The 21,568-nt window shown below is 40.0% G+C and overlaps 1 protein-coding gene across 2 annotated transcripts; it reads right to left on the reverse strand.

The window, feature by feature from the left end:
- Window positions 1-483: 483 nt before the first annotated feature.
- Window positions 484-17,844, reverse strand: postna (periostin, osteoblast specific factor a). Of its 2 annotated transcripts, XM_080508266.1 has the most exons (23): window positions 17,574-17,844; window positions 16,804-16,902; window positions 12,619-12,683; window positions 12,331-12,488; window positions 12,092-12,256; window positions 11,848-11,994; window positions 11,594-11,735; window positions 10,556-10,768; window positions 10,333-10,467; window positions 10,011-10,159; window positions 9,477-9,613; window positions 8,405-8,535; window positions 8,173-8,303; window positions 6,797-6,899; window positions 6,626-6,693; window positions 6,488-6,533; window positions 6,373-6,405; window positions 3,895-4,260; window positions 3,571-3,600; window positions 1,904-1,948; window positions 1,597-1,683; window positions 1,483-1,518; window positions 484-1,238 (listed from the first exon to the last, which is right to left on the reverse strand). In XM_080508266.1, exons 1-23 carry the CDS (start codon window positions 17,690-17,692, stop codon window positions 1,183-1,185), a joined length of 2,661 nt encoding a protein of 886 aa, XP_080364392.1. In that variant the 5' UTR covers window positions 17,693-17,844; the 3' UTR covers window positions 484-1,182. The 2 variants fall into 2 exon arrangements, with proteins under 2 accessions (XP_080364392.1, XP_080364393.1); XM_080508267.1 differs by lacking the exon at window positions 1,904-1,948.
- Window positions 17,845-21,568: the final 3,724 nt, after the last annotated feature.

The following is a 21,568-nucleotide window of genomic DNA, read 5'->3' on the forward strand; positions in this document are numbered from 1 at the left end:
TGAAGAATCGATGTATGAAATAAAGCAAATGTTTATATAGATTTTTTTAATATATTATAACATCTCTGCAGTTGTGTTATAGGTGTGGTTTTATTGTTCAATAAAGATGTTATGACTGTTTATTTTGTTGTTTTTTGAAAGCATTGGACTGAGTTGGAACGTGAGTGGCTGTGGGTGGAGAATGGGGGCGGGTCAGGTGTGCAGGGGTGACCAGAGCGAAGTGGGAGTTGAACGAATGAGGGAGCAGCCAGATCAGTTTGTACCTGTCGCTTTGTTGTGTTGGCCTGGTTATGGTCCACAGTAACCGTGTTCTGTTTGGTAATAAAGCGAATATGCAGTCAAGAAGGTCGTCGTTCTTCCCAACGTCCCGTGGGATGCTACAATATCTTATTGAGGCAGACAGCAATATAAGATGGAAATATATAAAATAAATAAAGTATAATATACTCTGTTGCAATATTTGGAAATTAATAAAAGCCCTCATTCACAGGTTATTATGCACATTTTATTTACACATTTATTGATCACTTGATTTTAAGGGTACAGCCATATTGGTTGCGGAATCTGGTTTTATGTCAAAATACAAAAGTGAGGCTCACATTCATAAACATGAAATATTTTGGTTCTGTGGAGTAGAATCATAACAACTGGGGCAAAAAAAAATCTGTCATCTTTATTTGCCCTATGATCACTTACAGAGGTAAAATACAGCATTCAAAACGCTGTTTAAAACTTCTTCCATTTGTCAAGCTCATTGACATGCATTCAGTGTCTTGAATGCCTGCACCATAGAGGTTTACAAAAGTTTTTACAAGCAGTCTGTTTACACACACATAAAGCAAACAGTCTGTCAGTGGTAGAATATATCTTACCTTTCACCCCTGTTCACCCATTGGCATTTCCCTTGCTCACTTATTTTACTTACATGAAGGGTATTCTAGTTTCATTGTATAGCTATTACACAACATGCCTATCACATACAGTATGCTCCAGATGGAGCAAGAAACAATCTTTCATATTGGTGATTTAGACAAAGAAATTGCTAGACTTAGTCAATCTCTCCCGATTGTTCCCAAGTTTGGTTTTTTTACCACTCCTCCAGCACTCGACCAGGAGCGATGGGGATGCATTCAGTTTCTGCGGTGAGCCAGAAGATGTTTTTTTTCTCCCACCCCTTTGGATTCACTCCCTTGGCTTTCGCTGATGCCTGACCAGCCTTGCCCTCCTTCTCATTCCAGCTATAAAAGACAAAGCAGAGAAGACAAAGTTAATCAAGAGGAATCAAAGACAAAATGTGTAGAAAGTGGTTGCCAATGTGAAACAGTGAAGGGAAAATCAAACAGTGATAAATGTGTTTAGACAGTGGACGTTTTGCTCTGCATATTTTCCAGCCATGATTATCAGGATAGTTTGGCAAAAGTTTCTCTGTCTCAGTCACCAGTCTGCATTGATAAATGTATTGTCGGCTTATCGCCTTCTTACCTGGCGCTTTCCTGGCAGCAGCGAATTTACCTCCCTCTGCGAGAAGACAATTTAGAGAGTCATTCTATCAGTGTGTTTGGACAAACAAACTCCATGCTTATCTGGTTTATTTACCTCTAATTATTTTGGTAATCCTGTCCGATTCCTCCTCAAGCAGATTTGGGTTTCCGTGGATGGTGGTGATCTTAGAGAAGTCTGGCCCTGAACGTCCGGAGGAGAAAACCATGAGCTCTGACGTGTTGAGGAATTTTCCCCTCACATCCAACACAAGATGCAAAATTACACAAGTTTTGAAAGTTCGTCATTGGATTCCTGCCTTCAAGGAATCAATAATGTATCAGTTACTGACATGAAAAGTTTAAACACAACCAAAAAATTTCAAAGAAACCTGTTTGGTGAAAAGAGTCGGAGGAAACCCTACCCTCAATGATATGAGGCTGGCCAACCCTGGTGTTTCTGGCTCCACCTTCAGACGGGCAGCGGAGAACGGTGTTGAAAGTCACTTAACGACTTAGCAACTGTGCCGACTGACAGACGAACATACTGACAGGTACATACAACCCATAAAATGAAAAAAAAACCACCTCCTACACCACCGCCAACACAGAGTTAAGCACAATGTGCAGTGTTTATGAGCACACTCGCATACATACACACTTGCAGAGAAATGCGCAGAGTGTGAAGTACAGGCGTTGTCGTGGGGCTTTCAGCTCAGCGCAAATTCGTTAGCTTAGCCCCCAAAAAAAGAAGCTGCAAGACACCAGAGAAGCTGAAAACAGATTAAAGCTTGTCTGCCCCGGCACCCAATGGCCCAGTGGTCCAAGCTGGCCTCCCCAAAATGGCGCATGGCGAATTTGCACACTGCTGACACATGACCATTGCTTCTAAATTAGAAATGAGTAGTGATCGCCTTCTTGCCAGAGGGACAAGAACATGGATAATGAGATGAAATCAGATGGTTACATGGTGAGATGAACAGACATCCAACTCATGATGCACCACAGATAGTTGAGGAAGTTTATACCTCACCATGCCTCACCATGGCATGGACTGTATGAACTCACCATTGACTTTCCGAAACATCCTGATCAAGCCTATACGAGCATAATAAACCAAAATGAGTTTGCAGTGACTAGAATTGAGGCTTGTGAAAATATTCTGTATAGAACTGTGAGCATAATTGTATAAACTTGAGATAACTGCCTACGTTACTGAACATTTTTAGACACTGTCATGGACTTTGATGAACCTCGGGTGGAACGGTAAATCAGGCCTGCAAAACAATCAGACTGAATATCGGCTCCTTTCTCATCTTATGGAACTGTTTTCACTCCAGATCTGAAAAGTCAGATTTAGAAAATGATGAATTTCAGCCTGGTTAAAAAAATCGGCTTATTTCATTAGCTGCTCGGTGTGGGTTTATGTCATTTATGTCTGTGAGTTTGTAATACAGCTATAAGGAGTTCCAAGTTTTACGCATCCCACCATGCTTTTTCATTTTTGGCAGACCTGTATACATTTTTATTATGCTGCTAGTTTCAGTACGCTGTTTGATTGACGTTAAAGATGCTGTGGATCTTTTCAACAAGCTGACAAACACAAAACAAAAACAGTCTCACGCACGCACGCACGCACGCACGCACGCACGCACACACACACACACACACACATTACTGCAGCAGCAGAAGCTGTGTCTGGACTGTGTCCAACCACAGCAGTGCAGGATGTAAACCATATGGGTGTCTGGTATGTTTCTGAAGCCTTAAAGATAAAGTAATGGCTAGGAGCTGAAAATTCCAGCCAAAGCAATCAAGTCACTGCTTGTGCAGAAACTACTACATCGTCCGTGCCTAACGACATTCATCATGTATATGAATTGGCTAAAGTTACTGAAATAAAGTCTGAAATACTCACAATAAATCTTTTTAACCCCTTAAGTGAATTTTGGTGCAAAACATGAATGTCTGATAAATTAATTAACAATGACGACAGATGATGGCACAACAGTAGCACTTTTGTTAAGAGTGGTTAGAAGAAGCATGAAAGTTTGTAGCTCTCAACTTTAAGAGTATTTTTTTTTTAACTCACCCTGCTTTCCATCTGCATCAACCTCTGCACCTGTAATTAAAGGGATCATGTCACATGATTTGACTTTGTTTTCACCATCTGCAGAGAACCACCTTATTATTACCACAAGAATAATGAAAAATTAGGCTACTAAACACAGCTGGTAAAACAATAAATAAGATTGACATCTAGTTCAAATGTGGTTAAATTCACTCCCCACTCTTCACATCGTGTGTGTAAATTGGGAATGCGGTTGCCTTTAGCAAACAGGTCACCAGTTTCACATGTTTCATTTAACTGATCTGCACTAACAATAGGAATGATTACCCAAGTTTACTAACTTACCATCGATAACCCGTGTAACTTTAGTCATGGTGGGCTGTCCTTGAACAACCCTGGTCACTTTCTTGGTTGAAGGGTCAACCCCAACGATCCTGGTCACTTTCTTGATTGAAGGGTCAACCCCAACGACCCTGGTCACTTTCTTGATTGAAGGGTCAACCCCAACGACCCTGGTCACTTTCTTGATTGAAGAGTCGACCTCAACAACCCTGGTCACTTTGGTGGTGGAAGGCTCTATGACCCTCGTGACCTTCGTGATCACGGGCTCGTCGACAACCACTTTGATGACAGGCTCCGTCTCAATAACTCTTGTAACCTTGGTGACGGATGGCTCGCCAATGACTCGAATCACCTTTTCTGACTGAGGGACTGCAGAGACGGAAACTTAATATGAGAATTTGCTGAAAGTGACATTGTGATCGTGACAAAGCTTGCACATGTTCATGTTTACAGTCAGAGGAGAACGGAATAACTGTTTCCGGCTGATCAGTAGAAGTCGATCACAGCCCTTTTGAGTTAACATTGACAATTTGTAGGACTGAAAAAGTGACAGTAACTGCAGCATTCGTTTGTTTGTATAACATTGAAACCCACTATACAGAGCAATGAAAATGGAAATCCATGTTTATGTTTGCCATTGCAAGCAAAATGATGTGAGCAGAGGGATACAAATTGTTGTTAAAATATTTTTTCTGCTGTTCGTATACTCAATAATACAGTGATCTTGTTTGGCTTTTGTCCTTTAGTCATCCATTAAACAGTTGAACAGAAATTAAAAACTCAACAGTTAGGTCAAAAGTAATGGAAGATAAGACTCACGTCTTGTCTCGGTCAACAAGCCCTCTCCGAAGGCATGACTATAACTGTAAGTGTTACAGATCTCATTTTGAACACATGTCAACAGAAACTTCAGCCAGGAACATTCTTCCATTTTTTTTTAATAGTTACTGAGTGATGATCTTTTTGTCTGACTGTACAGGGATGAAAGCTAACAGATGTGTGGTTGTATCAAAGGGTGTGTAATCTTTGGCCTCGGGTCCCTTGATACGTGGCCTAGTGTGGTAATCAGAGCCAGAATCATGTCCATGCTTCAAATAGCATCTTGTATTGAGTGTTTTTTTAATTTATTTTTTTAAATTATGATCAAAAGTGAAGTTGCTTTCAAGTGTGACTCACATACTGCAAATATGTTCATCATCTGGATGAGAAATCATTTCTCCGCATGTCTGAATAATGAAGGTACAAACATGATGTCCCTCATATTTATGTGTTTATAAACCTGGAGTGTACTGTAGGTCAATATGAGGGATGGTTATCTTGTTATATGAGGCATTCATCCAATTCAGAATTACTCACAAATCAACATAATCCCAAAAGCCTTTCTGCTGTTTGTTACTGCGTATCAGATGTTCAGATGTGTTTTCATGAGATTCTGTAATCTTAGAGCTTTCACTTTGTCATCTCAAGTGTCAGAAATGAACGGCGGAGGATTATAAACCCGGATCCTTCCTCAAGTGCAGCAAAAAAAGATGTCGTAAAAACGTTGTTTCCTGAATTCATAGAACTAAGCGAGGCCTACATGTAAGCACAAAGGTTCAAACAATTAGTAACCTTTTCTTACTGCACTAATATTACAGACATAAAAAGTCCAGAGAATGAACATAAGAACTGAAAGGCCACACTGCTGTACACTCTCGCCCAATAGTGAGAACATCCTTGGGATAATGTTTTCTAAAATGTTTTCTATTAATTTAAAGTTACGTGATGAGTATAAATTGCCTATAGCGGTGAATGCCTGTCCATCTCTGCCTGTCGGCACGTCTGTTTGCCATTTTATGGACTGGCGACCTTTCCATGTCGTACCCTGCCTTCACCCATAATCAGATGGGAATCCACTGCCCTCACAACCATGAATTGGATAAAGCAGTATAGAAGATGAATAAATAGATAGATTTTCATTCTTGTTGAATCATAGCAGATAATTACAATCTTTGAAAATGAAAACCTCTGCCGTTCTTGACCTGCTGCTCCACAGTCCATGTAGTGTATCTAATCACCTTTGAAGGTTTCATTTTCCTATGTTACCTAATACGTCAGTGCAGGCCGATTTTTTTGTGTGGCGGTACATTAGACTCAGCCCAGCTGAATGAGCAAAGTCCAAAAGTACGCTACGGTCACTAACCCTCTTATCCTCTGACAGCGTAATTACCTCATACCAACAGGAACTGATTAAATGAGCTAGAAGGTCCAAATGGACTGAAGGAGTAAGTTGAGTGAAGAGAAACAGAAGGAGATGGGACTGGGGAAAAGGTCTCCATGGAATCCTGATGCACATATGAAATGTTTGCATTTGCTGGATGGATTTCATCGACCAGTTTCAAAGGCTGTCAGGAAAGTTACTGCCGTGACTCATGATAAAGTTATTTAAAGAGCAAAGAAGATTCAGATTATTTCAATGACAAGGTAAATTGTTGGTCTTACCTTCAATATAATGAGTAGTTGTGATGGTCTTTTCTGCGAAAGCATAACGCTGGATTTTAATATAATGTACATAAATACCAGGATTTACACATCGCAGAGAAACAGTGGCACTTACTGATGAAGGTGAGTGGGATCTCAGTATAAGAAAATCCAGAAATAAACTACAAAAAACCCACAAAAAAAATCGGAGTTAGGAGGAAAAAGACACTTAATTTCAAATGTTTTACTGAGCTGTATGTTTTGTTTTTTTTACCTTTATCTGGATGTATCTAATCACCTTCCTCAAGAGGACCAGGAGGTCCTGACGGCCCACAGGCAGGTCTGGAAGTAATAACAAATTAATATGTATTGAACCGAGCCTCACCCCTGACTTTAACCCATAATGCATCCTTGTTACATGAATGGTACTGTATGCTGCACTCACCCCCAGGATAGAGAATGTTCCGCACCACATGGATCACGCCATTTGTTGCCATTAAGTCACTGTCGGGCACATCCACAGAGTTGACATGGATGGAGTTGTTTACCTGCAAACAGAAAACAGTAAGTACACAACGTGTTCAAAGATACAAAAAATAATGTCGAGTGCACTCTCAGGAGCTACACTTCCATAGATGACTGTATTTGCATCAACATTTTAATGTTTTCTGAACCTGTAGAAGGATAACAACAATCCATGAAGAATCTAACACTATTATCAAAATTATCTTTACTACGTATCTTGAAAAAGATATGTGATGAAGAAGGTGGAAGAACTGGCTTCATGGAAATACCGTACTCTAAAACATTAACAATGGCTGGAAATTGAAGGTGAGATTTATTTTTGCTTTATTTTTACTTTTGCTTATATGTTTAAAAACAATAACACATCAATAAAACTAAACTGAATATAATACATTTCCACCAATATAAAAGAGTAAGTAAGTGATAGTTTTCTCTTCTGTTTTCTCTCTCCTCTGTCCACCCACCACGTCATTTCAGTCTCAGTTTGATTCGCCCACCCTGCTGTCGGGAAAAAGAAAACCAACCTCATACAAGCTTCTGCTTATTATGAAACTCCTTAAAGCCTGATATGAGATCTTGACTGATAACCTGAGAGAACAATGGGAGCTGCAGGAAGCCAAAATTGAAGTAATGGGTGAAATGATGATGAGGTCGGTATGCAAAAAAAATGAAGAGAATTACAGCAGGTGAAGGGCATCCGAATGGGAAGTGGGACTCCAGGGCGAATGCAGAGAGTGGGTGTTGATGGAAGTGACAGGATGCCAGGTTTTATTACGTCTGGCTTTTCCCTAGAGACTGAGGCTGATTGTGCAGCTTTGAAGAAGATAAGCCAAGGCTCTTTGAAGCTATTGTTGAAATGAGAACATGGGGACAGATTGACTTTAAGTCTCTCAATATAGGGTCAACGTGGTCATTTAAACATAATAAAAAGGTTCTATTAAAGTAAGATTTTTCTATTATATTTCATTTACTGTAACTGTTTTAATCTTTCTCACGTTTTTACACTTTAAACTGTATACACTGACCATGATTAACGAGTTTGCAAATCTTTAACATGTTATCTATATATTACTAACAAGTTATTTACATAATGTGATAACACTTAGAAATAGGGATATGTATGAGTTTATCCCTATTTGTTTGATTGAAGATATACTCCATAAATGTCATATTTAAGGATGAGCTAGGGAAAACCAATAAAAACAATCTGGATTTAGTAAATTCAGGCTGTTATATAATGTCAATGTATCTTTCAATTAAATTTAAAGAACTGTTGAAGTAGAAATGCTGACATACAGAAAGGACTTGCAGGTTGTTGCCTTGAAGAGTTTTCAGCAGATTGGTGACTCCTCCCTGTAATCCTCCATTGATGAAGATACCACTACTTAAATGGTACAGGAGGATGGTTCTCAGTGCATTTATATCGCCTGTGAGAGAAAACACGTGGCCATTATGAGTCATGTCAAAACGGGCAAAACAAGTCATCCGAGGGAAAGAGGTGCTTGAAAAGATGTGTGAGTAGACTCACTTTTGAGCAGCTCAAAGTCCTCTCTGTTGAGCCCATCAAAAGCATCATCGGTTGGTGCAAAGATGGTGTAGGAGCCTTCCTGCTTCAGCAGCTCATCCAGGCCTGCTGTCTCCATCAGTGACAAGAAAATCCTACATTCAATCAAGAAAATTAGGGGAATAAAAGAAAATGTTAAATGTTACATAGTGACAGAGCCCCACAGCGTTTAAATTTTTCAGTAAGCCCGCAAATCTGTTTTTCATTGCTGCACAGAATGTATTCGGTCAAAATGTTTTCCTCTGGGGACGCAGCTCCAGCTATGATGGCACGTTGAACTATGTTGAGGAGACCAGATTGTTACCACATTTGGATTGAAAATTGCTTGTGTGGTACCTGTTATTTTTGTCAGTGGGGATTTTAGCTTTGGCAATGAAGGTCAGACTGGGATTTGTGTGAGAGCGCTGGGCCTGTGTGGTCCCACTGTGTCACACATCTGTTTCCTCAATTATCCATCATCATCAGCCTCTGCTGGTGCCTACACATCATCCTAGCGCAATAAAATGTCCCCATTTTAAATACACAAATCAACCCAGCGTGAGTGAGTAGAAAGAGACCACAAGAAGACACAACAAGCTCGTCTACTGGTTGAAGTGATCATGTTGTTGATGGTGTGCAATAAAGTTGTAGAAATTGCAAAAGAACAAATATTTGAAGACCAAGGAATGCAGTCGATGGGAAATTGACTGTATAGCAATGATGTCCTTTGATGTTTATAAGCACATTTTTCTAAACATATGTTTGGTGTTTCACTTCACTTGTGTTGAAAGGATAATTAAAAGCCAAAAAGTCATTAAAGGGCCACACTGTTATGTAGAGGTCTGCACTTTTACCTCACAACAAGACTATCCCCAAAACATCCTGGGTTACTATTAAAGATGTACATTTATCTGTTAGCCCGACAATACACTACACTTTGGTGAACCTTGTCGTTTCCCCAATATATGCTACTAAGAGCTTCTCTAACTTGGCTATATACAATGAAAAAAATCGATGAGTCAACATTTCATGTATAAAGTAAGCAAAAAGTGCTTACTTGAAGCGTCCATCAGCGACCAGGAGCTCGTACGTTGTTTTCTCGGCCGGTTTGATGACTGTGTTCATGACATGAAGGGCCCCGTTGCTTCCCTCCTTACTGCCACGCAGCATACAAGAATTCTCTATGCACACAGCCTGTAAGAGGAGGAACATTTAACGTTCAAGTGAAATACAGTGACAAGTTACCGTTAAGGTCACCACACAAGTCTGGCAACTATTTGTGACCCACAAACCACTCGTGGATGAATAAACTTAATCTGCCAAGAGCTGCACTAATTTACTGTTTTATTGCAATTATTTACAGCTGAATGAAAACAAAGTTGTGTTCACAATTAGTAATGGTTGGGTAATGGATTTCACATTCCTAGGCTTTTCCAAGCTGTTGCTCTCACTGCTATAGTACTTTCTTCATGTTTCTTACTAACTCTATGAGCTTGTTGCAAAAATAAATGCACTCACACGCACACACACACGCATGCACATATGCACGCACACACACAGACACACATTCACACACACTCATAGGTCTCACAGTGCGGTAAATGAAGACTCTGAGAAGTTTGCCAGCGAGTGTTTCCAGCAGCTGTCCATTGTAGATTTTGCTCAGAGAAATTTTCAGCTTCAAGATGTGATTTTCCAAAATGGATCTCAGCAGGCTCTGGTCCGTTGACATCACCTCATCTGACAAAAGAAGAAAACTAATTTAACATCATATGGGTGAAATAAGATACAAGTGCTGATAGAATATCTATTTCCAAAGTATGCTAGTTTGTAAAAGTCAAACTATTACTTTGTTTACTAAATCACTGAGCCAATTAGTTGTGTGAAAGAATACATTCAGAGGCTCAACTTACTGGTGAAGGCGTTGTTGACAGGAGCAAGGAGTGTATACTCAGTCTTTGGACCCAAGGCTGCAGCTAAGCCCAGTTCAGACATCATGTCACTGAAAGTCCTCTGTGATTCTCCCACCAGCTCCATCACTTCTTTGGCTGAGATGAATCATAAAAACATGAGATTCTGATTATTAGAGAAAATGACGCACACAGAGCACTGAAAGCAATCTGATGGACGTCTTACCCGAGTTGGGCACAAGAACCTGGTCTATGAGGTGGATGACACCATTGGAGGCAACAATGTCCTTCTTCAGGACCATTTTGATGCCATTGACAGTCAGGCTGTTGCCGTCGCAGCCAATCTCAATAGTACTTCCCTCTGCGGTCTCGTACACAGATCCCGCCATGATTGCTTCTGCACACTGGACACTGTTCAACATGTGGTACTTCACCAGGGCTGAGAGACAGGAGAAATGAAAACTTTAAGGCTCTTTATCATGATTGGTCTTGATTTCTTTTTTTTTTTTTTGTGTGTCTGTTTAGGCTATCAAAGTTTTACCGTTTCAATCGTTACTCAACACACAAGCAGAAGAAACATAGGAAACTATTCTGCCAGCTCTTTTATAAACACTCAGACACTTCTATCAACATTTCAATATGGGATTATACCTCTGGCCAAGTCCAACTGTCAAAATATGCAAGTTTAACGGGCCTACAAAAGCAAAGCACTGCCAACACGATTAAACTTTTCAAACGTGCAAAAACTGAAATGCGATCGGCACTGCACAGCAACAGCAAATATCTGAGTGGGCCCAATATGACAAAAAGATCCTCTTGCATTTGTGGAGGCTGCTTGAGCATGATTTGCTGAGCAAGTCCACTTGCCGAGGAGAGTGTCTGCTCACCCATTCATCTTATTTCGCAAAATAAAGAGATAAGCTGTTTCTTGCTTTTCTAATGTTTTGTGAGCAGTCTTTTTGAGTAATTCCATTAGGGATAATGTAAAAGACATTAAAACGTCAGCATGATTTTAAATTAAGAGAGCACCATATTAATCTTGATTGGAGCATGCTTGTCTGAAGCTCATTTCTTGGCAACTTATGTGAAACGAATATCTTAAACTCGCAGAGGTGATTCGTCACCTCATTATAAACATCCACTGAGCAACATGAAGTCTGGCATGCAGTAGCAGTTTAAGGAAAAGTCAGAAGTATCACTAAATACAACAAGACTGCAGGCTACTAGTTAATAACATAATCAGTGCACATCAAGGATACTGTACCTGAGATAATTTCTTTGTTTTCCAGAATACGTTCCAGGTAACCTGGACCCAGTTTCTCAAAGGCCTCATTAGTTGGTGCGAACACAGTGAACTGACCAGGCTGATCCAGCTTTTCCATTAGACCAGAGGCTAATGCTGCAGTCTGTGGAAAAGAACAGGACGGAGCATTTGCAAAACTACATGGTGTAGCCACTTTTAGATACAATTCACTGTCCCTTTTAAAAGATCAGCATTAAATTGTGCATTTCACGTACGCTGAAAGAGGCGAGCTCATCGCTGACTTCCAGGTGATCCTTGATGGTGTTGCCTACAGCGCTGATGACCCGGTCGATGACATGCACCACACCATTTGTAGCCACCTGGTTACCAAGAATGATCCTGGCGCAGTTCACAGTCACAATCTTTACAGAGTAGAAATGTTTAATCAAGACCTTTTGAACCATAAAGACATATTTTGTCTCCAAGCGTTTATTTTTCTACATTTTACAGTAAACCGACCCCATTTGAGTAGTGGTTGATGTGAAGTCCCAGGTCATTGTACATGGAGGTGAAAGTCATGCCATCCTTCATGTCTTTGGTCAGAAGACGCCGGTTCACCATGTGGAAGTGAAGGGCGTTGTACAACTCAATGTTTACATTGCTCACCAGCGCAGACCGCATTTCCTTTGGAAATCACAAGATTAGCGAGATGGCGGTATGACTGATATTGTGCTCCTCTCAAAACATTTAAGACTCACAGGGTTCAGCTGATCCCAGGCTTCATTGCTTGGTGCAAACATGGTGAATGAGCCTGTTCCCTCTATTTCCTGCCTCAGCTTGGATATGTCGGAGTACTGCTGCGTGTTTGTGGCCTGTACAAGCCCCAGTGTACCATAAACATGGTCAATGGGAGCCACTGTGGGAGAGAGCACGGGCATTTTTATTACATCAAAGTGACATGTTGAAAGCCTTGAATTACACTCTTAATGAGGTAGTTGCTGGAGATAATAACATTATGAGATCAGACAGTGGTATTGGGCGCATACCTGCAGGGCATCCTCTCATGCCTTCCAGGTTCATGTACCCAGGGCAACATTCATAAATAACCTCGCTGCAAAAAGAAGCACAGTTTATTAATTTGATCATGAAAAACACAATTAAATTCTACTCTGATGCACAGTATCAAATTGATATTTCAGTTATATCATAGTTGCAATTTTGTAAATTAAGTTGCCAACTACTTATGAATTTATAATAGAATAAATTAGACTCTAGTGAGGAAATTACAATTCAACAGCAAAAAAAGCATACTACAAAGTTACAAAAATAAACTGAAGAAGTGTTATAAGAGAGTAGAAAAATAAAGAGAAGAAAAACCACATTAACATGAGAGTGGTTTGGTAAATTCTTCCATTAACAAACTGGATGAGTTCACACAGTTCCCAGCAAGCCAATCAAAGACAAAAAAAAAGAAAAAGAAAAGCTGGACTGACTCGCCCAAGACACTTGGCTTTGCAGATTTAGCCAACATGGTTAATCTTTCATTCAAAAGTAATGATCTCAGACATCAAATGAGCCCAGTTTAAGAAATAAAACCCAAGTTGGAATAGCAGAATTCTACTAACAGAGAACTCATGGAACAGGGGTTGAGTCCCATTTGCTAAATAAAACCTTTTATGAAGTCTTACTGTTACCACGTTCCTGACCAAATCAACAACTTGCACCTTACACTGCACTCTGTGTTAAATATGTACGTTAATATTCCCTGAACAGGAGAGTCTGCTCCCCATTTGTTCTGTTACACGGCCAGAAATCCAATGTAAATCTCCCAGAAAAACTAAATGTTGACGTACACACACTAAACAGATTTAGGCTTTTGAGAGGGTGTATGTGTGTGTGTGTGTGTGTGTGTGTGTGTGTGTGTGTGTGTGTGTGTGTGTGTGTGTGTGTGTGTGTGTGTGTGTGTGTGTAAGGAACAGCTCATATAAACCTGTGAAAACACAACTCAAACAAGTAGAAACATCCTGACAGGAAGGAGAGGGGATCTGTTGACACCGGGCATGCCAAGTAAGTTGTGCAGTTGACCCATGCTACTCAATCAACTGTGCAGTTTACAAGAACTCGGGTTGCAATTTATTGCAGTGTTATGAATGACAGAATGATTTGTGAGAGGGCCAATACTGTGAGTCAGTAATGTAGATTTAATGAAAGGATAATTATTATTTTTTCTTTTTTCAAGTTGAGTTTTACTGAAACTGAAACATCAATTGTGAGCATTTGCTTGTGGCTTCTCCCAAGTTTGACACACACCTTCCAGAAAGCAAACACATTAAGTAGTGAGTCAAAACTGGATGCCCAACATGGATCCTCTATGGAAGCGAGAAAAAAAGAAGCAATTTAGCTGTTGAATATGTTTTAGTGAACCTGGACCTAAACCACTACACAGGTTCCAGTCAGATACTAGGAGATTTGTTGACAGAGGTTTCACTGGAGCATTTTTGGTCTAAGAATTAAAGGCTTCCTAAATGTAGATTCTTCTCTTTACATCCAAAACAAATATCAACTCATTCCTCTCAGAAATGAATACGGTAGTAGTGAAGTGTACTGAAATGACTGCAAAGGTCTGGCACTTTACTTCAATCATTATGTGTGTTTTCATGGGAATATGTGTGATTATTTGGATAGAAGGAGGCAGTTTAATATAAAATATTAGTGACTTGCCCAAAAATAGTCATGTTGCTTAAAGAACAGTCCATCCTTACTTTGACACTAATTCTACAATGTACAAAAACATAAATATCCACACATGACTGGCTGTCAGGAAGTTATGAAGTCATTGCTCCCTGGCTGCGCTCTGACAGGATAATAGATGCAGTACAGAGCAGAGACAGAAACTACCCAGTGCACCGTAACTTGGCCCGTGGCGGTGAAACAGCCCAATGTGGCTTCCAGATGAGCTAATGTGGACACATGGGACAATATACACACACTGTACCCTCAGACTCTACATGGGGTGTGTGTGGCATCAGACATAAACATGACAGCTTTTTTTTTTTTTTTGCTCTTATGTAATCAATACTTAACACCCCTGCCTGTGGCCTAGGCTTTGTGGCTTCTTGATTACTGCACCGGTGTCTTTGTCACTACATGCGATGCGGATTTTCAATCAAGACTGCGTTCCTCTCCTGCTCATCTGATTTTACTTTGGATCACTTCATTTTAAGCCCTCATCTTCTGTTCACGGCATGTTGTGCCTGTAGCCCAACACGTCAGTTTGGAGAAAATTGCTTCCATCGGAGCCCCTAACGACCCGGGTCTGTTTGTTACTTTTTGTGTGAAAATTAAACACACTAAAAATCCCTTAAGGTATCATTATATTAATAGCTCATCATTTAAAAAAAAAACACAGTGCCTCTTAGATTCACATTAGTATGATGCGTTCTCAACAGAGCGGGTTTCTCTGAGAATAACTCCAGGTATTACTCTGACACCTACCAGTCCGTACATCAACACTACTGTCAGCACGGGGCTGCCCAACTTCACTCCAACAACTACTCATAATCTGTCATCAGCACCACATCCAGCTCAGACACAACCACAGCTGTGTCGATTTCCTCCACTGCTGCAGAACAATGTCCTCAGTGTGACCACAACCAGAGGGGGGAGAGCTCAGTTCCCATGACTTTGCCACATAACATTTCAATTTTGTCTTTCATTGTATAGTACGCAAATATTAAATCACAGTTAATGGTTTGTTGATTGAAGGGAAAATATATAGCCGTCTGAACAGAAAGATGGACTTGAGCAAACAAACAAAAAAGTATTAACCTGATGTATTTGGTAATGAAACAGTTCTCACAGTCAAAGAGTTCATGAGCAATAAGGTTATTTCATTGCTTAAAACTCGAGCTGTCAAAATGGAAGTTTTAATTTCAATTTAAATGTGACTTAAATTTATGAAAGTATTACTCATCGTAATGTTTTGCGGGATTGTTGGGTGTTTTTGTACAGTTATCACAGAATGGCATCTCACTCTACTGTGTTGATAGAAATCAACATGCCTCCCATCGTTTTATCTTTCAAGTCTTGTCCTTCTCACGCTCATTCCCAAATAAAGAGATGCTCCAGGTGCACCAGTTGTTTATACATCAGCATGCGGGTTCTTGTATGTTCATATGTGTAATAGTCAGAGATAAAGTGCTCAATTTTAGGATTCGTCTCACGCAATTTAATCACGAGCAAGCCATTGGAGCTCCATCCAGGCCTTACGCTCCATCAGCTGTATCCTACTTTTTAATGTAATTAATCTAATCCTTAATTCATTTGACATTTTTTCAGAAGAATAAATGGAGCTGACTAAAATCTATCACCAAACACATTTCCCACAAAATTTTGCTCGTTAACGAGTTCAGATTTGACTTTTGCAAATGAGGATCACTGAAGTTGGAAATTAAAATAGATGGGCCTCAAAGCCCCCACTTAAATGAGCAACATCCAGATATGTTTGAGGTAATGTCTTACAGCTCTTACCAAGAACAGTTTCCAAAGCAAAAAGTATCTGAGCTTCATTATACAAATTGCATACAAAGCAAAGCAAGAACATATATGGCAAATACCCAAATCTGGTGAAACAAAACATGAAAAATAAATATCATCTGCTCCTCAACTGTGGACAGGCACTAGAAGTATATAAACTTAAGCAATCCTCAACACCTGAAACATATTATCGATGACTTTGCGGCACTGTTGACAACATCAACAGGCCTGCACAAGAGCGAATCAAGGCCAAGAGGGTTGCAGAAACAGCAAAGATCTAAAATCAAATGACTGAGATTTTCCCCTTAAATGTCATTCTATGTCAAGAAAGCTCAGAGCAAGAGATCTCGCTGTGACTTGAGAGCTAATAAATGGAAGGAAAATAAATTACAATCAATGGTAAATAATTTTCTAGTAAAGGATCAGGTGGGACGATGAGAAGCATCCTGATGAACCGAGGCGGCGAATAGGCTGAAAGGATTTATGGGTGTGGTCAAACACTTTTGCAGATTGACCAGCAATAACAAGACATGATAATAAGTTTGTACAAAAGCCATTTGTTTCCGAGAAACCAGTCACTGTTTATCTGACGTGTGCCTAAAATGTCTGACAGCTGTTAGTTGTCTACACTTTGTGCAAAAAGAGATTGAGACGTGGTTTGAAACCATCCATTCAGTCTCTCGGCCAAGACTTACGTCTTCTTCCCGCAGATAGAGCCTTTGTACCAGTTCCTACATGTGCTGAAGTACTTCTTGTTGGTCCCCAGTACCCGCTGCAGCGCGCACACGTTTGGTCTGTTCAAGGTAAGGGGGGGGGGGGGGGGGGGGGGGGGACAAAGAAGCGGAGTGAGGTGGAATGCAAAGATGTGGGAGGTGAATAAGAGGGTGGGAGAGGGAGGAGAAGAGGACAGGTAAGCAAAAGAAAAAAGGATGGTGGTATAGATGAGTAATTATGTGAAACAAAAAGAGGAAGGTGAAGGAAAAAAAACTGTTACTTACACTTACACTCATGCATAAAAAAAACTTTTTCATAGATGTAACAATCTATATTAAACCCAACTTTTTTTTTTTTTTTCAACGTTTATCAAAGTTTATCAAAGTTGGCTCTTTAATAGAAGTCACGTTATTCAAAAAGAATGATTCTTGAGCCGGGAGTGGATGAATGTTAGAGACAGTATCGATCTTTCCACTATGGTTCTAATCAATGTTTTCATCAATATGGCTGCCCTATTAATTAAATTGCGATAAACAAGCACTTTATCGGAATGAAACATAAAATGAGGAAAGAAAAACCCGACATATTTGATTCCTACCAGCTTGTTCTTTATCGCAAAATACATGCACTGCTATTTCTATACTGTTACAATACAGGATAATCAATTTCGTCACTTGTTTCAACAATACAAAAAAAAATGGTTTTGCACACTTTATACAAGCCCCCTTTTATCCGAATCCCACCTCCTTACCCTTCCTTCCTGGCCCGTATGCGGCTGTGGCTGACTATCTTGTCATAGGCTGAAGAATCCACGCTCCCTAGAGAGCAGAGTGCCACCAGCACTAAGGTCACCGCGAGAAACCGGTGCATCCTGGGGAGTTATCGGTCCTTCGTGTTGCAGAACGACAAACACACACTCCACTTGTCCTATGAAATGTGCACACACACTCACGCACACACACTCACTAACACACACACACCCAGAAAAAATACACAGAAGATATGGGAACACACGTGAGAGGGGGAGCTTTTATAGCAATAAGCCTCCCTCTCTCTAACACACCCACTCTCCGTTTACTCCCTCACTGTCTTTACCATACCATTACGTCCTGCTCTCACCCGAACACACCCTTCATCCCTGCACAAATCCTTCCTCCAACTATGACTTGTGCTTAAGCTCATTGCCTCCTCCTCCCACAAGCTTTTTCACGTGAATTTTGCATGAATTTCTTGACCACCATCACATCCCAGAGCACCGACGACACCCAACTTTGCGTTGAGCTACAACTTATAATAGCAGCTTTTCTTCCAGCTGTGAGCAGGAGATTTTGAAGCCTGATGAGTAACTACTGTGAAACGGGTATTTGGATACGCCACGTGAGAATTGAAAAACTTTTTTTTTAGTCTCACAGGCTCACAATAAAAGGTTAAACAAACTTTGAGAAAGAAGATGATAAATATCTGTGAATCACTGCTTTACATTCTCTTGACAGAGACTGACTGTATTTTTCATCATGCCACCGATGGGATACCGATCTTCTTCGTTTTACGTTCATTATTTCCAACAGCCTTTCCTCCCATCAACTCCCTTTTGTGCTCCCTGTTTCCCTTCATCCTCCCTGCTGTCATGTTCACCGTTCATCAGCTCATCTCTTACTTGGTCCCAGCTTTTACCTCCAGCTGTCTTCATCCCTCGGCCAGATCTGATTATTCTTCAAAGGCCTACAGCCATCGGGAAACAAGTTCCCCAGACGTCGTCAAGTATGGCCTTGGCTTGTGAACCTGAGCAGGTACGTTATAGGCTGCACACTGGAGACACAACAGGTCAAGGCTCACCAGCTGATGCTGCAGCTGAAATCAAAGTCACGATTACCTCACAGATGTGGTCCTGCTCATAGGTACATGTCGTATTTCTAAGACTTACCTTCAAATGCTGTTTGAAAGTCGAGCTGATGGAGGTACAGTACATCGCACATGCATGAGGTGTTTGTGAACTCACATGACCTCTGACACACCAGAAATGGCAGGAGGACTCAGGAGGCTGCATAATCTCAGAGGTGTGACAGTATTCGAATGCTGTCATTAAATTCAGATAAACCCGTGAATAAATCTCACACGCACACTCATCTCCACACTTTCCTTCTGGGGGAGTGCAATAACACGTCATAAATGACACTCACGCACGCACGCACGCACGCACGCACACACACACACACACACACACACACACACACACACACACACACACACACACACACACACACACACACACACACACACACACACACGGTTTCCTTATGGAGGATTGTATTAGGAGTCATAAATTATTGTCAACACACACTCACATGTTGGAACAAACCTGCACCCGACTCCTCTCCTCGGTTCTGGGATTCAGCATGCTGACAGGAGGGAACAGTAATGATATCATGAAGCTGACATCTCCCCCTGGTGGGAAGCATCTGCAAATACTGGCATTGAAACTAATATTGAGAAAAGGTCATTTGTTTTTAAGAAAATATTTTAAGAACAATAAACCCAACTCTCTCTCTCTCTCTCTCTCTCTCTCTCTCTCTCTCTCTCTCTCTCTCTCTCTCTCTCTCTCTCTCTCTCTCTCTCTCTCTCTCTCTGTGTGTGTGTGCGTGTGTGTGTGTTTTAATGTCTGTATGAATTTAAATTAATAAATAATAAAATAAACAAAAAAAGATAAACATATAATCAAATACATAACTAAAAGGAAATTCCTTCCTTGGAATTATTGAAGGATCATTCTGTAATATGCATTTGTCTCTACATGTTGGTTCATGAATCCATCCTGCTGCAGAATACTTATTTCCCATATTTTCCTGAACATGGCAATTCATTCCTATCTGACATCATGAAAATATACAATTTTCCTTTTGAATGTGTTTATTTATTAATGTATATATTTATTTCTTTGGTGTGAATTATTATTCAGTTGTATATGAGTCACGCCAGGGCTCAATAGTAGCATATGGGTTTCCACAAGGCATATGTTTCTGTGTGTGGGAATCCATACACACAAGTCTGATTCTTTCCTGTTCGTCTGTGACAGACTGCTTCCATCATAACCCCCGGAGCATTTTCTGCACAGCCTTTTCATCACACATGGAGCAGTTTCATCATCTCTTGAATATTTCATCTCCGTTTTTCATTTGCTTGGTAAGTTTCTCACTGGCAGAAATGGCTGGCCACTGAGCAGTACCAGTGGGGAGGTGGCAGAGACCGGATAAATATAATAAAATTAGAAGAAAAAAAAACTGTGAGGACAGCATGAGGCATTTTCTGCATTTTCTTCTGTGTACATAATTTTTTAGACGCACAGTGTAGGTTATCTTTTAAAAGGCCCATATTGTATAAAGAGGGTGTATTTTTTTTTCAGTTTGTTCGCTATGTTTTGTACAAATAGAGAGGGACCGCAACAAAACACACCTAGGTGTATTGTGGATGCAATTGGTCTTGTGTGCATTTTTGGTGGGACATTCCGCTTCCTGTTTGGGAGCCTTCATGACAACAGGATGACAGGAAAACAAACACAACAGAAAAAACTAAACAAAACCAAAATTCAAGCAAGACCATTTACCTCAAGAACAAGCTTGATGACTAAAACCTTCACTGACATATCAAACCTCACAGAGGAATGCTTCCAGCTTGTATCTGGCAGTTGTATAATTATGGTGTAAATCACAGGGACTAAAGACAGAAAAATAATAGAAAATTGTACCATTTAATATTATAAATATGTACTCCCTCCAGATATTGCATTTGTTCCTTTCTGTTGATTGACCGGATTTTAATGCAAGCTTGGCACCTCTCTCTTCTATATGCACGGGAATTTAAGTAAGTAGAAAGTGGAATAAGTAGAAAGTCACATGTGGGGAGAAGTGAGAGCAAGGCCCGATCGATGAATGAAACAAGCACGAAACACAAGTCCACAGAGTATACCCAACAGCAAGAGTTAAATTGTAGAAAATGTTTTCCATGAATCATTTGGGTTTAGAGCCTAAATTGCACTTGTCACAATCTCACATAAATGTAATGTAATAACTTCTGGCGTAAAAAGGAAAAAAAAAACACTTTTTGGACAGTTCAACACAAAACGTTATTATAGATCTCAGAAATTGTTTACTTGGGAGTCAAATTCACATATACGTACCTCATGGAGAGGGTAAAATGTTTTTAATAGAAAAATTAATCAATAAACCTTTTTATAAAGATGCTTCACTAAGCTGCACAAAATTTCTCAGTTTGGGTTTTTTTTTTTTTTATTATTTATTGAGATAAAATATCAATGAATTCCTTTGAGTCTGTAGCACATGATTCTTCACCAGTGAACAATGTGGAATCTACGCATCTGCTTTTTATTTAAATCGCTGGAGACTGTTTGCAATGTGTACAGCAGTCTTTCTGATATGAGTCCATTAAGACAAGTAAATTACTTTTTTTAATGCAGTCTCACAAATGTAGTTTTCCTTATGGCAACTAACAATCCATTAAAGTTCAATAGAGAAATACTACCTTGATAATAATGTAATGGTTGCTTTTATGAGTTATAGACAACATGCAGCAGATATCCATGAAAATATCAGAACATTCTTGTGACACTGTTGTAATGTACAAAGGTTGTGCTCACATTTATCTCAGTTATCTGTGGAGAAAAAAAAAGAAAAAAGACAGAGTATTTTGAATATATTCTTGATTTATAGTTTAATCTCTATAACATCATTC

This window comes from Blennius ocellaris (genome assembly GCF_963422515.1).
Source record: "Blennius ocellaris genome assembly, chromosome: 14".
Taxonomy (NCBI): domain Eukaryota; kingdom Metazoa; phylum Chordata; class Actinopteri; order Blenniiformes; family Blenniidae; genus Blennius; species Blennius ocellaris.

What these genes read in the sequence shown, in the direction of transcription:
- postna (XM_080508266.1), bottom strand. Translation starts at nt 17,692, where the DNA reads ATGCACCGGTTTCTCGCGGTGACCTTAGTGCTGGTGGCACTCTGCTCT. An exon ending in GATCCCACTCACCTTCATCA is followed by an intron (nt 6,406 to 6,487) that starts GTAAGTGCCACT and finishes ATGCTTTCGCAG; the next exon opens with AAAAGACCATCACAACTACT. An exon ending in CCAGCCTCATATCATTGAGG is followed by an intron (nt 1,684 to 1,903) that starts GTAGGGTTTCCT and finishes CCGGACGTTCAG; the next exon opens with GGCCAGACTTCTCTAAGATC.